Source organism: Anomalospiza imberbis, chromosome 1 (assembly GCF_031753505.1).
Source record: "Anomalospiza imberbis isolate Cuckoo-Finch-1a 21T00152 chromosome 1, ASM3175350v1, whole genome shotgun sequence".
NCBI lineage: Eukaryota > Metazoa > Chordata > Aves > Passeriformes > Viduidae > Anomalospiza > Anomalospiza imberbis.
The window spans coordinates 97873440-97894655 of NC_089681.1; the positions used below are offsets into that span (position 1 = coordinate 97873440).

Sequence of the window (21216 nt, forward strand, 5' to 3'; positions counted from 1 at the left end):
GAAAAACTTCTTCATCTATCTACTACTCGACTTATATCAGACTTACCTACTGAGCACACTCAAGTTGTTCAGCCTAGCCCTTCCCAAGGATGTTGTCCTCAGAGACCTCAAAGCTGCCCCAGAAGAATGTTCCACCTTTCCTTAGAACTTTGGAGAATCATAGAATAATAGAATGCTTTGGGTTGTGAGGAACTTTAAAGATCGTTGCACTTACACTTCCACCCCATGTGCAGGGATGTCACCCTCTAGGTCAGGTTGCTTAGGGCCCCATCCATCCTCGCCTTGAACACATCACAAGGGATGGAGCATCTAGATCTTCTCTGGGTAGTCTGTTCTAGTGCCTCACGACTCTCAGAGTAAAGAATTTCTCCCTAACATCTATACGAAAGCTCTTGCAGTTTAAAATTCTTCCCCCTTCTTCTATCACCATCTACCCATGTAAAGGTTTGTTTTTAGTAAGTGTCCTTTAGATACTGGATGGCTTCAATAACATTTCCCCTAAGCATTTTTGTGTCCAGGCAGAACAGCCCCAACTAAGCCTTAACTAGGCTTAAGTCTTAACTAACCTCAGCCAAGGTCCAATACTGGGTCCAGTATTGTTTAACTTGTTCATCAATGACTTGGGGGAAGGGGCAGATGCCTCCTCAGGTCACTGATAGCATGAAGCTGGGAGGAGTGGCTGATACCCCAGAGGGCTGTGCAGCCCCTCAGGGGGATCTTGACAATATGGAGAGATGGTCAGGCTACTTCCCACCTGAGGGCATCTGCCTACAACAGCGCGGCAAATGGTCATAATTGTACAATGTTGCTTTAAGTAGGCGTGGAATTTATGAGGCTGGTGGAGGATAACATAAGCTGTGCTCTGTGCTGCCCTTACATCTGGCTCGAGCAAGGTCTTACAACCAAAGGATGCCTGGGGCGAAGTGGAGGGTCTCACAACCCTGTGTTATTTCAGTAAGGCACAGAGAAGCACCTGTGCCTATGTACCACCCCTTGTCCTCACCCTCCCTTCACCCTGAAAGGTGAGCCATGTTGTAAATCTGGTCTGATGAGAAAAAAAGGCACACAAAAACTCTCTGGAAAAGATCAGAAAACAAAGGCTGCCTCAGACATTGGAGAGGGACCAAACTGTTTATTTTACCTTTTATGTTAATAAATTCTAACCAAAAGTAAGTAAAACTCTAATTGACACATTTAACTTTCATGCTTCTTGGAATGCAAATGAGGAAGAAAATGTAATATATGTATGACCAAAGTTACCAGACCCCATCTACAGCATGTGATTTTTCCATCTCATTGGAAAGGGCCAAATATTTATAGTATAAAAGGGGACTTTTGGAGCAGTGTTGGGGGTTGGGATTTTCTTTCCTTTTCTTTCCTTGTTATTTGTGGATTTTTTTTCCCCCATTGAGTTGCTAAGAAGCATTGATGGCTGGGTGCTTGAGAGGTGGGGAGGGGGAACTTCTCTGTTTTTTTGGTGAGTTTCTCTCGGCGGGACAGAAATACCAAAAGAAAATAGGCAGGTAAAAGGACAGGTAAAGGGACAGGGGTGGGGGCAGCTGGGAACTCTCTGTCGCTCTGAGTTTTGGAGGAGAATAGTTGGACCTGCAGCTTGGGAGACGGAATTTGCTGCCATAACCCAGCTAGGAGACGCCTTTCTTCTGCTGCTGGGCCCACACCCCCTGCCCTGCTGGGATATCCCGCAGTTTCCAGCTACCACAGCAACAGAGCTCCTGATACGTCTCATCCACTACCCCAGGATTTCTAATCATTGCTGCCGTCCCAGCTTGCTGCTTCCAAGAGTCCTGCTGGGGCACCGGGATCAACTTCCCCAGGGGGTTTTGTGAAGCAAAGCCTCTCTTCCATCCAGCCGCGGGGGAATCATCGCGCCTGCCCTGCCCACCGGGAGCCAACAGCGCCCCCTGCCGGCTGTGACCGTAACTACACCAAAGGGGAAAGTGCCGCAGCCAAAAGGCTGTCACTGGGTTCTGGGTTCTGTTTGTTATTAATGCTGTAGTTGTTGTTGTTTTGTTTGCCTTGTTATACATACTAGTAAAGAACTGTTATTCCTATTCCCATATCTTTGCCTCAGAGTCCCTTAAATTCAAAATTATAATAATTTGGAGGGAGGGGGTTTCCATTCTCCATTCCAAGGGAGGCTCCTGCCTTCCCTAGCAGACACCTGTCTTTCAAATCATGACAGGCAGAAAGAGGTGGAGGGGCAGAAAAAAGTTTTGTCTGCTTCAGATTGGTCGATGGACTGTGTCTCTCCTCTCTCCCCTCTCCTGAGGGGAAGGATTTTGGTTAGCTTTGCACCTCCAACTGCATAGGAATAGGCCTAGGAATACTTAATTACATTTTTCTATCTATGTATCTTAGAAAAAACAGGCAGCTGTTAATTTCACTGTGTGTCAAGAATTACAGATACAGAAAATGCTGTGTAAACATTTGACTGCACTGACTAGCCATGACACATTTCTTTTGAGGATCTTTGCATTTCTGTTGCATGAAATAAGGAGCTCCTCTGGCAGAAGTGTCTTGCCAGCAGCGAGGTTGTTGGACCTCTGTGCAAGTGCCTGCCTTCCTTGATAAAGGGCTTGTAGCACCAAATAGGAAAAATACAGCTGGTGGCTCTATTACAAGACAGCCTCAGTGGCTGTGGCAAAACCAGAGTGAAGCATGCATTTCTACCAGACAATTATTTGCTGCCCCTCGCTTTTTCTTGTACTTTCCATTATTTCAAAGGCTGAAAATGTGTCCCACAAAGACTTTATAGCAAATGGTCCCCTGGGCAGCAGCCATCATACATCATGCTCTTCCCTGAGAAAAAATTCACATTTTCTGACCCAAAAGAGAGACTCGTCTGGATCTTTTTTTAGGCCTTTGTCAATAGCACTGTACACAGATAAATCTCATGTTACAACTCGTACAGAAAGTTAATATTCTTCTGTTGTCCTTGTGATAAATACATGAGTTTGTGTCAGGTCCTGTAGTGCAGATATATTTACAATGAAATAGCAAAAAAATAACTCACATGGACAGGGGGTTCTGAATACCCTTGCCACATGAATTTCACTGCAGCTCTCCTCAGAACAGTGCTGTATCATCATTTTTATATGTTCCCAGGTTTAATCTGCAGCTTGTCCTTGTAAATAGTCTTCAAAATTCTTTCTTGGAATATTCTTTTCAGGTGTTGCCCAGTGTAATATCCTTGCCTATGAAAGTCATTGTCATCATAATCATTAAGCTGGAAGTTACTACTGATAAGTATCTTCACCATCACCTGTATTTGAAGCCTCTCAGGCTAGATCTTAAGTGCAAATATCCTTCTCCCATGCTCCTTCCCCAATATTTCTTCATTTTTGCTTTCTCAGACTGTATTTGGGAAAGTACTTATATTGTTCAGAGATTATCTATGTTACTATATAATTTAGCTGCAATGCCATCACCCACAGGAGTGCTCATTTTCTCCAGCACAGAGCAGTATGCCACCTAAGTTGTAGCACATCTTTGTTTTTCTCCTTGTCTGATATTCATGTAAACATACTCAGCATAAACATGTTGGGGTGTTTTAGAGGTAGGAAAGTACAATTATAATTCTCTGTGTTTGACAGAAAGCCTGCCCCTCAGGGCACAGGCAGCTTTCTACACCAGGCTGCCTGTCACCTGTTAGTTCTGTGGAAATGCCGGTAGGCACAGTAGTAAGTACCTACATCATTGGAGTTAATGTCATTGATTGTGAAAGTGTGGATGTTTGTACCTTTCTTTGAAGAAGAATACTTGTTGCTATAGGAATTATCATCATAAGAAACTGCACTGGGTCCAACATACAGAATCCATTCTGGAGCTTTGGTGGGTACGTACGTGGTGGTACCAATGTATATATACATTCTGGAAGTCAGAAATATCCTCGGCTATACAGTCCATTGATGTAGTTGTCTTGTGCCCTCTGGTAATGGATACTTCTCTCTGCTTCAGAAGCACTTGTGCTTGTCCATCTAGAAAGAAAGAGAGAAAACAGAATAAATACTCTTAGCTTGCTATTCATTCACACACATAAACATGGGATGCTTCCTTCCACTGCCCTGCGTCATGGTGACAAATGGAACCTACAAGACCGGGCTGCAGCCAGGCCCAGGAGAGGAAGCAGCAGCATCCTGAGTGCATTTTCTTCTGTCTGCCCTCAGGAGGAAGTTTACAGCACTCCCAGCAGGGGCGGAGCGCAGCAACTGAGGAAAGGAAATTACTCACTTGGGCCTTTGGAGGGGTTGTCCTGGCAGGTGTTGTCTGAGATAAAGCAGCCTGATTGAACCCTGATAAATTAAGTCAGATTATAGCTTTACACAAGCGGCCCAAACCTCTCCCTCCCTCCCTCCCTCCCTCCCTCTCCAATTTCCTTAACTCATGTACAAAGTCATTTTGTAGTCTGAAGCAAATTTTACCACTGCTTTTAGACTAGTTGAAAGTTTCTAAACAATGCCTGGACATTTCCTTGGTCTTTTGGACCAAGGAAATAAGACTTTTCCTCAGGTTGGCTGCCAATAAAACATAAAACTCAAATAATGGACCTAAATGAATTGGAGTGATGTGAAATTACTGCTCATGACACAGATCGAATATTGAAGACTAGGAGAATACACAGCAGACATTTGGGAACTCAAAATCAGGATTGTTGAGTTTGTGACTGTTTCTTGTCACAGGTAAGGTGAGATGCTACACCTCAGAGTAGGTTCTCCAAATGCTGGAAAGAATCACAATGCAAATAAATGCAAATGCTCTATAGCCCCCATAGGCCTAGTTTAAAATACAGACAATTAGGTAAAGCAAAATACAGAAATTATTTTGTGCAATTCAAAGTAAATTTTCAGACAGAAGGTCACTCAGTGGAAAGAAAATTAAATCAATTCCCCTTTTCCTGTTATTGTCATGTCATTTTACTTATGTGAGCCAGCTTTTAATTTTTTTTCAAGCATTTTTACATAGATCCATTTACTGTTGTCCTACAGTTGTCCCAGGAATCTGATCTTTCAATCTCTTGTGAAATGCAACTGGTGCCCCAGTGCTCAGTGTGCTCTGAAGACCCCATACTGGAGATTGGCAATACTGGGTCCTTTGGGATAGGAACACAGTGGTCCTGTGACTTATCTATATGTTGTTTGTCCATAAACAGAAAGAGCTGAAATAACTCGAAGGAATGTCTTTCTGTTTGCAAAAATAAGGACATCTATTCTATAGCTGCAATCTTGCTTTGTACGATGAGAAGCCCCACTGAAGTAAATTAGGACACTTGTGTTTTAACATAAATGAAAATTTGAGCAGTTCCAAGAAGAAAACAAAGAAAAAATAAAACCAGATTCTCAAGTGACAAAGAAGTATAAAATGGGTATATTGCATCTGCAGTCTTGACTGATGCTTCAAGTTTATTTTCACTTATAACCTTCTATTCTGCCACACAATTGACATCTATTCTAAAGATGTAGCTTGAAGGGTAGTGAAAATAGAAAGATTTTGCCTGCTTTTAGCAGGACCCCGCTTTTAGCCAAACCTGTCATCTTATAAACCTACTCAGAGGCAATCCATTTTGACCCAAAAAATGCCCTTTTTGTTGGCAAAGTGTAATAACAGGTCTGCTGGTACTGGCTGTAGTGTACGTCTGCAAAGTTCAGCAGCATCTTTTGTGTCTGGTTGTCTGTGCAATCTGATTCAAAGCTTTTGGGAAAAGTAGGGTGGCAGTGTTCCATTGTGTTGTCAAACACTTTAGGTTCTTGGAAAGTAGAGCATGTCTTTGTGCAGGTCCCTTGTGGCTTTCTACTACTGTGCATCCCAACTAGCACAATAGTAGGTGGCAGAGTCTTGCAGTGTTACTTTGCTGACTGTCAGGGTGCAGACAGATTTGCTGGGATCCTTCTCAACAGTAATCTTCCCCTCATCAGACTGGTTTTCAAGGAAAAACCTGGAGAACATGTAGGCAAAACGTTTGGGAGCTGCTTCTTTTGGTACCAGTGAATAAAAACGTTGCTAACATCAGGACTGGAGACACGGCAATTGATTAGCACTGTTTTGCCTTCTGGCTTGGTGATGGATGTAGGAGTTTGCTGCAAGTCTTGTGCAGAGCCACCTGTGGCAATAAAAGAGAAAAAAATAGAGAAGCTATGAGAACATGCCCTTTTCCACTGGTGACTGTGCAGGCAGCAGGATGAGCAGGGCACATACAAGTACACGAAAAAACAGTTGCCAGGAAGAAAGTTCTCAGCAACCACATTATCACTGCTCTTCTTAGGGCTTCCTTACAGGGTCAGCCTCAAGAGGGGATGAAGCAGATCTGAATGGCCGAAAACTATCCAATGAGGTTGTGCCACCTACAGGTTAAATAATGATGCATGAGCAATTTCCTTTTGGTTAACTCTCAAACAGAAGGGAAAAAACCCAAACAAACAGACAACCTCTCCCTCTGCCCCAAACCCAAACATCACTCATCTCCAAAACCTGCCCTTGTAAGAAAAGAGCTCACTACTGAGAAAAACTTTTTTTTTTTCCTTCTTTTTTATTTCCACAGGGAATTTGCCTGGAAATTCCCTGAGAAATTCCTGAGTTGAGTCACGTTTTTTTTCTTTGCTTGTTGTACTGTGAGCCCTGCTCTCCAAGATATATTTGCCAGATAAGGTACTAGACAGAGATCAGCTTAATTTCTTACCTCTCCTACAGACCGAGGCTCTGTAGGATGATTTTTCACCCCATGACGATACCTCCAAAATGTTTCTTTTAACAATTTGTCCTATTTATTTATTTTGAACATTGAACATAAAATAGGATCCTGTAATACAGCTTCTACCAGAAATCCCTCTTCCTACAGTCATCATTTGGAATTATCCAGTACAGCAAAATAATCCCAGTGTTTTCAAACTTTTATTGATGACTCCAATAATTAAAATATTACAAATATGCATCAAAAGTATGCCCGACCAGCAAACATCTTCCATTACCTGGCCTTACAGCTGCTGATTTTGACATTACTCAGTAGGTGGGATTTCTCTCTGCCTATCAAGGCCACTGTCTTCATAGTCAGGCTTTTCCCATGGTCTTGTTACCCTTACAAATTTTAGCAGGCTGAAATATAAGTTTAGCTCTCTAGCTTAAATGGAGATATTTTGTCCTATAAACTTGTATGACATTTCATCAGTAGTAAAATACTCATTTTCATGTTCTTATGTCTTGAAATCAGCAAGAGACCCCTTTTTAAAACATGCTTTTTATGCATCTAGTGTAGTTTACTATCTGATTGTTTAATCAAAATAGTGATTAAAACTATTCAACAGTGATTGGTCCTTGCGAAGCCAAATCCTGCACATGGGTCTAAGTATTTTTGTATCAGCTGGCATTAATCAAACAGACCAGAAAAAAAAAAAAAAAAGTCTGTACTGAGATCTGAAAACCTGCTGATGAACAGCTGTCTTACATGGCTATCTCCCATCTCCACTGCTTCCTCATCCAGATTTTTTTATTTGATAAATATACCACAGCTTAGCATCTTCTCCCAGCTGCTTATTAATTGTGTGGCTTACCTCACATAATTTAACAGCCTCAGAGGGAGAAGTCAACAACCTAGGGAGGGACAGACAGCATACTTGTATAGTAGTTAATGAGATACCTCTTATTAACTCTCGTAAAGACTGCACTTGTATTGAATTGCTGTGGAGTAGCAAAAGGGGGCTGCAGCAGACAGTGTTATGTGGCTCCTAGAATGGCCCCTTGGAAATCACAGGTATATGCAGTCCCTTCTGTCTCCTGTCCAGGTCTTCAACTGAAGATAGTTTGGGAAAGACTCTCAGTTAGAGGTGGGTTTCTCTCATAAGGATTCCCCAGCATTTACTTTGCCCTTCCCAATTCACAACTGGACATAATTTTATTTTTCTATTTCTCTGGGTTTTGCATCTTAAAGTTGCTTATCCTGGGGTAAAAATTGGAAGCTACAATGGGACATGTAAACTCAGCAATTTCATCCAGAATTCCCTCTTTCCTCTCTGTCATCTAGGATTGCTTTTCTCCCTTCTTCCTTTCCCCCATCTTGGATGTCCCCAGTTCCCTATCAAGCCCTTCCTGACATTTCTGGCTGCTGTTTTCCCATGTTTAGAGAAAGAATGTCTCCATGCAAAAAGTTCATATCATTTTTTGATCATTCTTCTGTGAACACATTGCAGCTGTAGTAAATGACAGAGGTTGAGGGAATGGTTGTGGGTGCAGTCCCACATCATGCAGTGAGTGATAACACTTGCTGAGCTGGTTGTCCAACTCATGCACCAGCAGCATGCAGGCATCTGTGTGGGTAGATACTTCTTTTAGAGGAAATATATGATTCCAATTAATATCAGACCCAGAAAGGGTGATACAGACCAATCTCTGTGTATATAGAGAGGGTACCAGGTGACACTTGGTACCAGTGGATGTAGGTGAACTCTGACCACCAGTTACTTTGCAGATAAACTTGACAGTGTCCTCTGGGAGTGGCTGGGCTCTGTGATGGAGACTGGCTCCTAGTAAAGGGCTGGTAAAGGGCCCAGAACACACCTGAAGGGAAAGCATAGAGAATGCAGCAGTGATGAGGTTGCATTAAGAAATCCCCATCACTAGCTTCAAGGAGGTATCCTCAAATAACAGGGAGCCTGTCCATGAGGAAGAGAGTCTGACAGAGAGTGCAGCACAATATAAGGAGGAAGAGAAATGCAAAAGCTATTCTCCACCTTTTGGCTTATATTGCACACGTGTCTCAACCATCACACAGGGTAATCGAAGTATTTGTGCACAAGTTATCTGCCAAGTGTAATCTGAACTTGAGACTTGGGAAATAGGACATTGCTGATATTAAAATGTACAAGTAGGCTGGGTGACAATGGAAGTGTGATATAAAACCGAGAAGAAATATATTCTGACACCCTTAAGAACAGCTAATAAATACCATATACTTACAAGACCAGAGACAAGATTGGAAGGTTTTAAAGAAGCCAGTAAATTTTATCTACTTCTGCAGTGGCTCCTCAGAAAAGGAAGTTCAGAGATACTGGGATCAACATCTCTGGTTTGAACTGTGATGAGATAAAAACCCCCCAGATATATACCTTCCCCATTCAAAAAAATCAAATTAATTGGTGAAGAGACAAGTGATTTTTTAATCATGGTAGCCTATTTTCCTGTTAAAAAAGAGGCACAGAGGCGTATGTTGATGTGAAAGCTTGATGTCATTCACAAGTGCTGCCTGTGCCTGGAAGACTCTAACCAGAACAAATCACTATGCTGCTGTTCTGCCTGTTAGGCACCTGCATCTTTCTCTGCTTTGCCTCTCTGTGCCAGGGTATGGCTGTTTCTGAGCCCCATCATGCTCCTCTGGGTAATAACAGAGAATTGACTGAGGGACAAGTTTTTGAAAGCTGCAGAGCACCCACAGAGGTCTTACTGGGCAGACATGTTCTTTATTCTCCTGGCATCCAGCCAGAAAACTTCCCCAGATCCAAACCGGCTACATGTACCTTTGTATGAGCACCTCCTCCTCCCTGTCCTCTGCTTGTTGTGCTGCCCGAGATTGAGTGCTCAGACATCCATGTGTTTAGACAGCCAGCCTAGGCATTTTCTAACATACTTAACATAGTTAACATGCTTGCAGGTTAGTCTGATATTGTGTGATGACATAACAGTGGTAAGGCGTTCAGTGTGTCAGGAGGTGAGTAGGAGATCACAAATAAATTAGGAACAATGTCCTTATATCCTGGGAGCAATACTTTGTGCCCAGGGTCTTCTCTTTTTCCACAATACCATTTCACTTCTTCCTCCGCATACTTCCCCTCATCATGGGCAGGGAGAGAACAGCTCCAGGTGGCTAATACTGACATCTTAAGTTTTGGCTTTCATATTTTTCAGACTCTGTGCTGCCTAGGGGTGTAGCTCTGAGCATCATATTAAGTGTTAGTAGGTTCTCTTCACAGGGTAGTTAGACAAAACAATCCTTTTTCAGCTTGAGACCAAGGACAACCGTTACAAGCTTCAGGCCAAAAGGTATAAACAACAGGGAACTGAAGAAGAGGCAAACAAGGAGGATGGGACTTTGTAAAGCAAAGCTATAACTGGACAATTAGCTCCAATATGCAAATGGACCAAAGCTTATAAAAGTGTGAGACCTTGTGACTGGTCGTCCGTTTTGTGACCATTTTGGATCCATCTTGGGTATAGCCCTCACCAGGCTCTTGTACTAGCCAAGGTGTAAGGACATAATCAGTGAACATATCTGTTGTGTTTTAGTGTGCAGTGATACAGTTTTGACAAATCAGGGGGTTTTTACAATTTCACAGTAAAACAATGGTAGAGGAGGGTCATACACACTATGTAGCTGTGGTCTTATGAGACCATGTATAGAATAGGGATGTTTCTCCAGACATCTCCCTCTTTCTGAGGAAGGGCTTAATGATCTGGCTCTTTCCTCCCTGATCCTGCTGGACACACCATTCCTGACACAGGCCAGGATGCTGTTGGCCTTCTTGGCCACCTGGGCACACTGCTGGCTCATGTTCAGCCGGCTGTCGACCAGTACCCCCAGGTCCCTTTCTGCCTGTACACTGTCCAGCCACACCATCCCCAGCCTATATAATGTTACAGGGGGTTATTGTGGCCAAAATGCAGGACTTGGCACTTGGACTTATTAAACTTCATCCTGTTAGACTCTGCCCATCCATCCAACTGTTCCATCTCTCTCTGCAGAGCCATCCTACCTTCCAAAAGATCGACACATGCTCCCAGCTTAGTGTCATCTGCAAATTTACCAATGGAAGACTCAATCCCTTCATCCATGTCATCAATAAAAATATTGAACAGAACTGGCCCCAGCACAGACCCCTGAGGGACAGCACTGGTGACTGGCCACCAGCTGGATGCAGCACCGTTCACCACCATTCTCTGGGCCTGGCCATCCAGCCAGTTCCTAACCTATCAAAGAGTGCTCTTGTCCAAGCCGTGGGCTGCCAGCTTTTCCAGGAGTATGCTGTGGGAGACAGTGTCAAAGGCCTTGCTGAAGTCCAGGTACACAACATCCTGGCAGGTCACCTGGTCATAAAACGAGATCAAATTGGTGAACATGTCCATGAAAAACCTGGTGAAAGAGCCCTGCTGGAACTTGACCTCAGTCCCCTCTCCCTCTCTGCCTACTCTCAGGTCAGTAGCAAAATCTTGGACTTGCAGCGGCAGAGAAGGCTGCAGTGAGCTCATCTGGGCTTGATGATGCCCAGCCTGAAACTTCTCTTCAAAGTGCCACACTTGAAAAAAAGAGTAATTCTGCACCCTTTCCCTAGTCTTCATCTGTTTTGCTTATTGACTGGGAGCATAACTCCCTAGAGGTAGGGATGGTTTCACAGAGATTACTTCTGAAGCACCAAACAGAGACAGATATAACCATGACAGCAAACACAATAACTGAATTAACTTTCTCCTAAATGTTCCTTTTATGACATGGGGGATTTTGTTTAAGATAGTTGGTCCTGTTTTGTTTGGAGAGCAGTGTGGTTCCTGCCTGGAGTACTACTAATGAGATTGTATCTAGTAGGCTAATGAGAAAGGGTCAGATTGAACACTAAGAAAACCCTATTTTCATTGAATGATAAAATCAATAGCAGAGCAAAGTTTGGACCTTTTCAGGACTAAAGCAAAATATCTGATATATCTGATTAATGCAGGCACTACTTACTCAGTTGGATGTAGGAAAAATATTATTACACCTTAAAGCATATGAAAAGGTGTACCAAAAGCGTATGCACATATCTCTAGCCACATTCATACTTACAGGGAAAGATATCCTGTGTTAACCTGGGCACATTAACAGCCATAAGCAATCATGACTATAGTATGACTGCCAGCTTCTCCATCAGCACTGAAATAAAAGATATTTAATTCTATCCTCTTCAAAGAGAGCACAAACCTCTGCAGTCTTCAAACATTCAAACTGGATGAAAGAAAATACTCAGTTTGGAAATCTGTCATGTTTCATGTTAATACACTATCAGAGCATTTGCTAAGGTGTCAACCCCTGCATCTACCGCCAGAGTCATTGTATTTTGTGACCATTTGGTAATGGACTCAAAGCAACTGACCACAAAAATAAATCTTTCAGTAGTTTCACAGGGTGTGAGGGTCTACTCAAAAGGTCATTTCTAAAGAGTAAAATCTTTGAATAGATTAAGAAAAATTATGTAAAGCAGATGTTGTTTTCATCCGATTATTCCTGATGATAACATAATTACATTAAAATTCAAACTCATTCCCTTGCCATTTTATTAGGGAGAGTTTGAAGTCTGTCAAAAAATGTTACGAAGCTGCAAATCACTAAACCTGCTAAGCTCTGCTCCAAGTGTTTAACACTGGAAACCAAGTTACTTCATCTGTCCATTCTGTCCATTCTTTACTATGCTGATAGAACTTGCTGCCTACTGCCTACCAATATTTCCATGGTTGATGCAGACCAAAGAGAACTCCTGCCAGACCTGACAACCTTAAGGGAAGCCATCTGGAAATAAGTTTCTAGAATTTCATCTTCCCACCAGTCTCAGCATCACTGCTGTTCTTAGCTTGGAGAGGCCAGGATGGCTGTCAGGACAGCAGGACTGAGGCTCCAGCATGGAGGTTGTGAGCTAGAAGGAAATAGGGGTACATGGTCATGGAGCTGCCACAATGAGACTGCTGATAATAGGATGATGATAGCCTTTGCTGAGCAGAAGACTTGCACAGGCATCCAGAGAGGCATCCCTTTGGGAACAAGCCCCTAAGGATATTTTTGGGGGGGTCTCTGCTGGTTTGTTTGCCCCCTCTTGACCTTTCCATCTGTTGTACAAAATGCATCCTTTGTATAAAGTGCCCTTGGGCACTTAAGCATATTTTAAATATTCCTAGGACCTTCTGCAATGGTAGGACATGTTACATAATCCTGAAGGATATCTTTTCTTGGTTGTTTAAAAATACTTTCCTGCAATTAATAATTTAGCTATTTACTTAACCACAGGCAGATTATAAAATTATTGTAAGCAGAAGTAGCATGTAAAATTATTTTTCCTCTTAAATCAACATTATCACTTTGAATTGAACCAGCTGAACAACTTATTATTTGGTGCAGATTTACCATGTTTGGTATACAACATGTTTTAACATGTATGAAATTCAAAGATATGTTGCTCTAATGACTTGAGCTGCAGCTTGATAAAGAAGTTTTCTGTCTTTGTTTGCCTGCAGATTGAAGTAGCCAGTTAGCATGCATAAAACTGATTTTTTTTCTGGTATGGCCCTGAATTTTCTGTGTGTGGCTGCAGACATTAGCCAACTTTAGATAATGAGAGATATTAATGAAACAAACTCATAGTTGAAGACTGAGCCAAATGACAGTTTATTTGGCCAATGCAAATTCTAGCATCTACTACCCTCTGTTGGGTATAAAAGAGTAAAACTCTCAGAAGCTCTTTGTGAGCAGCTGTGCAATCCACAGGCATGGATGGATGCCAAGAATTCCTACTCTGAGATTTTTAAGCAAAACTATTCAACATCTATCTTTTAAATATGCTTGAGTTCTTTTTAGGTGAACAGTAGTGTGATATTCTTTCTTGGGCTAGGAGATACCTAAAGATCCTCAGCATTTGCACAGCCTGTCAGGTGAAACATCTTACATGCCCTTCAAATGCAGGGCTCTGAATCTCTGCCAAAGACTATGGACAACCTCCACTTTTGTGTGTATCTCTATGACACCGTGGGAGTTACAGAACCATGACAGGTCTGTCAGATTCTAGCCACTCAGAGAATTTTGCATAACCTTGTGTAGTGGAGGCTGGCTGGATGCCAGGTACTCACCAAATCTCGTCTCCCACTCCCCTCCACAAACTGGACAGGGGAGAAAAAATTTAACAAAATTTATCAAATTTATCTCATGGCTTGAGATAACAACCAGGAGAAATCACTCACTAAACAGGGCAATGGACAAAACAGACTCAACATAAAAATTTGGATTAAATTTATTACAAAATAAAATCAGATCAGGATAATGAGAAGTAAAATAAAACCTTAAAATCATCTTTCCCCTACACTCCCTCCTTTCCCACTCTACCTCCTTCCCCAGCAGGACAGTAAGACAGAGAATAGGGATTACGGTCAGTTCATCACCTGTGGTTTCATCCACTGCTCAGGGAGAGGAGTCCTTCCTGTGCTCTGCAGTGGGGTCCCTCCCACAGGAGACAGTTCTCTAAGAACTTCTCCAGCATGAATCCATCTCATGAGCAGCAGCTCCCTGTGAACTGCTGCAATTTGAGCCCATCCCACAGACAACAGTCCTTGGCAAGTTTCTGGAGCATGGGTCACTCTTCCACAGGGTGCAGTTCTTGAAGGACAGGCTACTCCAGAGTGGGCTTCTCTTTCCATGGGTCTCCCACAGGGTCACAGCCTCCTCTCAGGCATCCACCTGCTCTGGCAAGGGTTCCTCCACAGGCTGCAGGTGGATTTCTCCTTCCCCTTGGTCCTCCATGAGCTGCAGGGGCACAGCTGCTTCACCATGGTCTTCACCACAGTATGCAGTAGAATCCCAGTTTTGGTGCCTGGAGCATCTCCTCCCCCTCATTCTCCACTGACATTCTCCACTTGGTGTCTGCAGAGTTCTTCCTTTCCCATATTGTCACCCCACTCTTCTCTGGCCACAATTACACCTGTGCAATAACTTTTCTTCTTTCTTCTTAAATCAGTTATTACAGAGGCATTACCACCATTTCCAACTGCCCCAGCCTTGACCAGCAGCATGTCCCTCTTTGGAGCCATCAGGGATTGGTTCTACTGAACAAGAAGGAAGCTTCCAGCAGCTTCTCACAGAAGCCTAAAGGCCCCACTACCAAAAACCAGGCCAAGCAACCCCAGTACACCTAATCATCTGGCAATTATATGTTAACCTGCAGTTAATTCTTCAAAATTACCTATTTGTTCTTTTTTCATTCACTGACATGATTCACACAGCCAGATTCTTCCTTTCATTGCAGGTCAATATGTTTAATTTAAAAAACTTTAATGCAGAAATGTTGACTTTCTTATGAATTAAGTTTGGAAATCTGTACTATCTTAACCTTCTCCTTTGCATCATGTACCTTGGAAATGTAATAATATAACTACTTACCTTTCCAGTGCTTTGATGTTCTTGGTCCAATTATACCTTGTACCTCAAGCAGGCTGTCTAGGCAAATATAAAGGCACTATTAGTGACCGGGGGTTTATCTGGTTCACACCAATGCTCATGCTCTGGTAGCACCAAAAGAAACCCCAGCCTCTTTTCTCCTCTGAAACCAGGCTGAGGACATAGAGGACTTTGCATTTGTGGACTGTTTTCAGCAGATATGAGTACCATCAGCTCCTGAATACTCAAGTTTTGGTGGCTACATAGTAATTTGTTGTTAACTGTGTTGCATTTAGTGCCTGTGGCTGGATAAAAAGCTTGCATACACACAGTGGTACTTCTGCTACTATCTGGGTATTTTCTTTCACAAAAGTTTCCTTTAACTGCTATTAAGCATCTGAATATGCAGCACAACCCTCTTATGGATAATTTCAGCTTTTGCAAATTAATGCTAATTAAGAGGTCTTCCTGTTGGTTACAGGAGAAACCATTTGGAAAGTGCTGCATTTTTCCCTGTGTGATGCTTCTGTGCTGATTAAACAGGCCAGACTGAAAAGAGGGAAAGATATGGTTGAGATGCTGGCAGAGACAAGGTGCACAAAGCATCAGAACTGAAATCACATGGATGAAGACTGTTGGGACAAAAGGGTTAAAAGTCAAAGAATGGTGAATATGGTAGATTTGCTCAAGTGAACTTGCAGCTGGGAAAAGATAGATCTTTTAAATCTGCTTTAAAAACTGACAATAAAATATGATTTTGTACTTCAAACAGCAAATTGTGGTGGTTTTGAGGCTACTGTAGTACTTATGCTTGCTACTTGCTTATGCTCTGCCTGCACATAGCAGAGGGAACAACCTTGTAAAGTGTTCTTTCAGCCAAAGGTTGCTCCTTCCCAACCCCATCCATCTAAACTACCCATCACAGTGGCTTTCTTTTGATGCCTTTCTTTCTGTGTCAGCAAGACACTACAAAATTTTTCTTAAGAATGAGCTTAATGAGACTTTGATTTATTTGACATCTCTCTGACATTAGGGCATCAGTAATCAGAGCATCCTGGAATTGAACACCATGCTATTTCAGTAGGACTGTACTCCTCAGCCTCCCCTCCTTCTTCTGTGGCAGGGACAGATGCACCTAGTGGAAGAGATGAAGCAAGATAGGGAGAGGAGGAGGAGAGAAAGAACAGAAGTGTTGCTCAGCTTATACAGTTTTCATTATTCATGAAAGGTTAGAAACCAGATAGATGAGCTGCAAATACACAATTTATTTGTTCACTCACACAACATATTCCTCTATCTTCAGTTACTTTGTCTTTCTTTAAAGACCACACCATGAATAATCAGTCTGTGGGATCAAGAGATTGGATCCTTAAATCTTTCAAGTGTTTATTTTATGTAGAATTATAAATTACACCTGCTCAAAAAGGTTAGCAGTATATGTTCCCTTAGGCATAAATAAGCCTTTAGAGAAACCAAGAAACAATTTTGTGCTTTACAGTCACTCTGAAAGCACAAAAATCAGTAATTTGCCAAATGCAACACTGTTTGTAAAAAAAAAAAAAAAAATCCAAGAAAAGGGAGAAATCATTTTGGGCTAATATAATTTCAGATGGAGTGTAACTCCAGTTAATGCAGTGTAACACAAGTTTATCATGCATGTAACAGCAGTACATAGTGGAAAGTATTTCACTTGCTTGTCCTAGAATAAAGTTTTATAGATCACAGAGAAATACACTTACTGCACAGGACTCACCTCATGAGCTGCAGACATAAGAGTGTATCATCCTAGTATACGGAATTTTGCAAACAGTAATTTTCCCCATCCTTTCTGCAAGACACTTGTGGCTTCGGGTTGTGTATGTGAGATGTGAAGACATATTCAATGTCAGAATGATATGCCATATACCCAGTAACCTGCAGCATTTAAATGACACATCATGAGCAATACCACGGCTTTTGGAACTTTACCGGTACATCTTGTTGCCAGCAAATAAGGACAGTACCATGAAAGCTCTTTCCTGTAGGCCAGAGACCTTTCCTATCTATGTACAACCTTAAGTGTACTTGAAAACCCTCTGTTAATCTGTCACATTGTGCTGTACCAAAGAGATTAGAAGAGTCAAGACCAAGGGTGTTTGACTCTGATGTCAATACTTCTAAAACCAAGAGGGCCCCTAATAATAGTAACTGCATACTATGGACACCTGGTAAAAGAATACATTTGGCTGATCATACTAATGCTTTGGGCTAATCATAATGACCTTAGGGTTAGGACTGTCACACATAACGATCTCACTTGATAGTAAGTCCCTTTCAAAGAGGTGGTGACGTGGTGTCCACAGGGAAACTGAAGTTCCATTCGACAGTGCTGGGCTTTTCCAGTGATATGTAGAGCAGCCATTACTGAAATGCAAGTGTTGAGGTGCAGTCAAGCAAGAAACTAGCCTGGAGTTTATCACAAGTATCACTGTAAACCAAGTGTGATAGGTTATTATGACCACCTCAAAATGGCGTGCTGAAGTCTGGAATTTATCGTAACAAGAAAACCAAAAGTAAGTTTTGTCCTTGGAGAGATTCTTGGCCCTAGATCAAACTTGTTGAAGGAATGAACAGAAAACCAGAGTGCTTTCCTGTATGCTCCTTAGACTCACTGGATATTTCAAATCCAAAATCCTAGCTATCACAACAGAGCCATCCAGGTTCTTCAAAAAACACAGCTGTCATTGAACTTACCTTTGAAACCTACTGAGAGAGACCCTGAAAAACAGAAAAATCAACTCTCCTCTTCTTCAAGAGGCACAAACCCCCTATTTCATCAACTGAGATTTAGCAAATTAGGAATGGAGTGGAAACAGATATTGTTTGCATACGAGATGACAAATGTTTAATGAAAAATAACTGCATTCCTAGGAAAATATAGATGTTCCTAAATATTTTCAGCTTCCATGCCTCGGCAAACACAATGGAGCAGATTTATAGAAAACTTACATTCCACATGAAAAAAAGTGGACAATTAATAAGAGACAGAGATCTTCAGCTGAGTGATGGTTAAATACAGATAAGCTCCCTTGCTCACTGGACAGGTATTAGCTGGTGGTCAGAGTCAGGAACTTGAAGAGCAGCAGAGAGACATGCTAAGCTGGGGTTCAGACCTTTTGGAACTCTGGCCACAACTCAGGTTGAGAACAAGAATTTAGAGTTGCACCTGTTATGCTGTATTCCTTTGGAAAAATTAAGATTAGATTATATAATACAGTGTATAAATTATATGGACTTCTTACAAAACTTAAAAAGCACCACAGAAAAAACAACTTCTTTGGACCAAAGGTTTATTTTTAATGACACAGCACTGGAAAACATAAGTTACAGATGACTTTCTGATACAGGATATATATATCTTACTTTAAAAGGTTCTGTGAAGGTATGCTGCATAAATACATATAGTGAAAATATATTGTGTTTATTTATTCTCAGAGATTAGTTCAGTTTCTTTTTGAAAATGTATTCAGCCAATTAAATAAAAAAGTATAGATCAGCATCATAGCAACTCCCCCCTCAAGGTTATCTCATTGTAACTACGGCAGCTGGAAGAGGAGACCGAGCCATGCCTTCTCAAAGGTTAGCGGCTTTGAACATGATGTTATTCATCATCTAAGAATGAAAATTTCACATTACAAACACAGATATTGTATCATGTTTTGGCAATGGAGTTTTGCTTTGAACAAAACTGTTACCTGTAATGCCAGACAATGAAAAAGCAATGCATGTACTGGATGATACTACACAGCCAAAGAGCTACAATGAAGTTGTGAAAATGCATATAGCCATATGCACTTATATATACACATATAAGTTCTTGTGTATATATATTATGCATGTCCAAAAATAACACTGAAAAATGTTGCAGTAGTTAACTATCTTTTTAACACATGGAACTTGTAATAGTTTGACCTTATAACTACAGGATAATTAATTAAATTTTCTGCAGTGCAACAGAATACAATACACTTAGTGCAGAGAAGTTAAGGTTTTGGTATTGAGGAAGCTAATTTCAGATTTCATGGGAAAGGATCAAATACAGGATCACCATAGCTCTGACGAAGCACAAACAAACCTGTCGCCACATACTCGTGAACAAATAAGGACATTTCATTTATATCTGATTTTTTTCCCCACGTACCGCTTCAGAAATTACAGCGTAACTGTTTGCATTCATGCTCATTTGATACGTTTCAACTAGCTTTGTCTGGCACCAGTCTGTAAACCATTAACAGCTTAAACAAAAAGGTGGGCTCCTGTGTTTCAAAGAGGTTAAAAACCTAGTGACTGAGTTTCATACTACATTTGTCTGCCTGGGAGAACTACTCCAGATGGCGTGTGAAGTTCTCTGGGAAAAGTCCTTTATAACTATTTGCATCTCTGTACTGAAGCCACTCGGATTCCTTAATGCCAGTCAACCAGCCAGCCTCCTGCAAAGAAAAGGACAGAGTCTCTTAAATTTCAGGTCTCCTCCCATTCCTCACTATGAGCTTCAGACCTGAAGATGTTTCATAATAACATGGCTAAAGGATTTGGTGTTTTGGTTAAAAAGCTGCCTCTAATTTTGCACAGACCATTTTCTCTGTTCTACCAGACTACAATTTTGTGAGACCATGTGACTGCAAGCACAACGACACAGCCTTTAGCCCATCTAACTCCTGGCTGAACTTAATATTCTAGGTGGGGGAAGAATAGTTCTGAATCCTAATTTTTTTTCCTCTGAGATATTTTTTCTCTCATTCATGTATCAACAGTCAGAAGAAAGAACAGTTCTTGCAGTCTCAGGAGTTACTATCTCTAGAAAATATGTAATTCTTTTTCAAAAAACTCCCGGAAACCTAAGCCAGGGCTTGACAAGCAAAATATCAACAAATCACCAGCTGTCCAAGCAAACAAAGGAGAGATTTCTTATTGGAAAGTACTGGATTCTCTCAAGTGTGATAAATTCTACCTAGAATAAAATCATTTGGTATTTTTAAAAATGACCAATCTACTCTCATCTCACTAAGAAACTCTGTATCTTTTTCCTTTATAGAAAAGGAACTGAAGCAAAGCCATGGCAAACAGAACTTCTAATGTTGCCATATTATTACTGTACAGACAGTACATATTCAGATAGAACAGCCTGAACAGATAATCACATACACCATCAAGTCATGATTGTGGGTGGCTGTGTGTGCTAGTGGGGGCTCTCTGCCCCCAAATAAGCATCATTAAAGCAGATCCATCTTATCTGTGACATTGACAGGGTACGTTTAAGTGAGGCATGTGGAATATCTAAGAGATAGACGAACTGCAGCTCCTTAGCATAGGCAGTATAGACTGTAGAAAGGAATACACAGTTTTGCTGGATAATAACTTCAACACAAGTCTAATGGAAAAAGCCACTGGGTGGAACCAGTTTGCTTCATATGGAGGTTGATGTTACCAGGTGTATTGGAATTACATCTTTAGACAGGTCATTTTTGAAGGAGAATAAAGAATAACAAAGATAAGCCTCTATAGAAATCAACAAAGTACCTGGCAAAAGGCAAAAGTATTGAGCTTTATGGTGATGTTAAACATGAAGGGGAAATATGTAATGTGCAATAAATATATGAAAAGAATGGCTTCAGAAACATGAATACATAAAGGTTTATTTTCTCCATCATTGCACACAATTTACTACAATTAATGCTATTGGGAATTTCAGTGCACACCAGAAGAGTAATTACACTTCATGGACTCACCAAGCATTATCATGTATTTAATACCTAATATCCCAGAAAAAACAGACTACAGTCAGAGAGCATATTTTGCTAACCTTAGAGTAGTGTCCTATTCTGCAAACACTGACAGTGAAATCAATTGAATTGCCCATGAGGTAAGACAGCATAATTTGAGTAGGGATAATAGATTTCATTCCAATAAAAAGAGTTATGTACCTGCTGTAGTGTAAATATTTTTTCTGAAATAAGTAAAAAAACACCACTCACAAAAGCCAAGAATTCATATCTTGAATTAAAGAAAGC

At 41.3% G+C, this 21216-nt stretch overlaps 1 protein-coding gene and 2 long non-coding RNA genes across 4 annotated transcripts in view; 1 reads left to right on the top strand and 2 right to left on the bottom strand.

Annotated features, from left to right (window-relative positions):
• Positions 1–5989: 5989 nt before the first annotated feature.
• On the bottom strand, positions 5990–13742 carry LOC137480495 (uncharacterized). The gene is made up of 3 exons (XR_011002940.1): positions 13639–13742; positions 12573–13251; positions 5990–6118 (listed from the first exon to the last, which is right to left on the bottom strand). It is a non-coding gene; the product is annotated as an uncharacterized lncRNA (long non-coding RNA).
• Positions 13743–15005: 1263 nt separating this feature from the next.
• Positions 15006–19040, top strand: LOC137480535 (uncharacterized). Its single transcript, XR_011002953.1, has 2 exons — positions 15006–15035; positions 16290–19040. It is a non-coding gene; the product is annotated as an uncharacterized lncRNA (long non-coding RNA).
• Positions 18479–21216, bottom strand: part of AMPH (amphiphysin) — a 124922-nt gene continuing 122184 nt past the window's right edge. For both annotated transcript variants that reach the window (XM_068201569.1, XM_068201578.1), the window contains one exon: positions 18479–19635. In XM_068201569.1, coding sequence (XP_068057670.1) covers positions 19528–19635 — 108 coding nt within the window. In that variant the 3' untranslated portion in view covers positions 18479–19527. The remainder of the gene's footprint in view (positions 19636–21216) is intronic.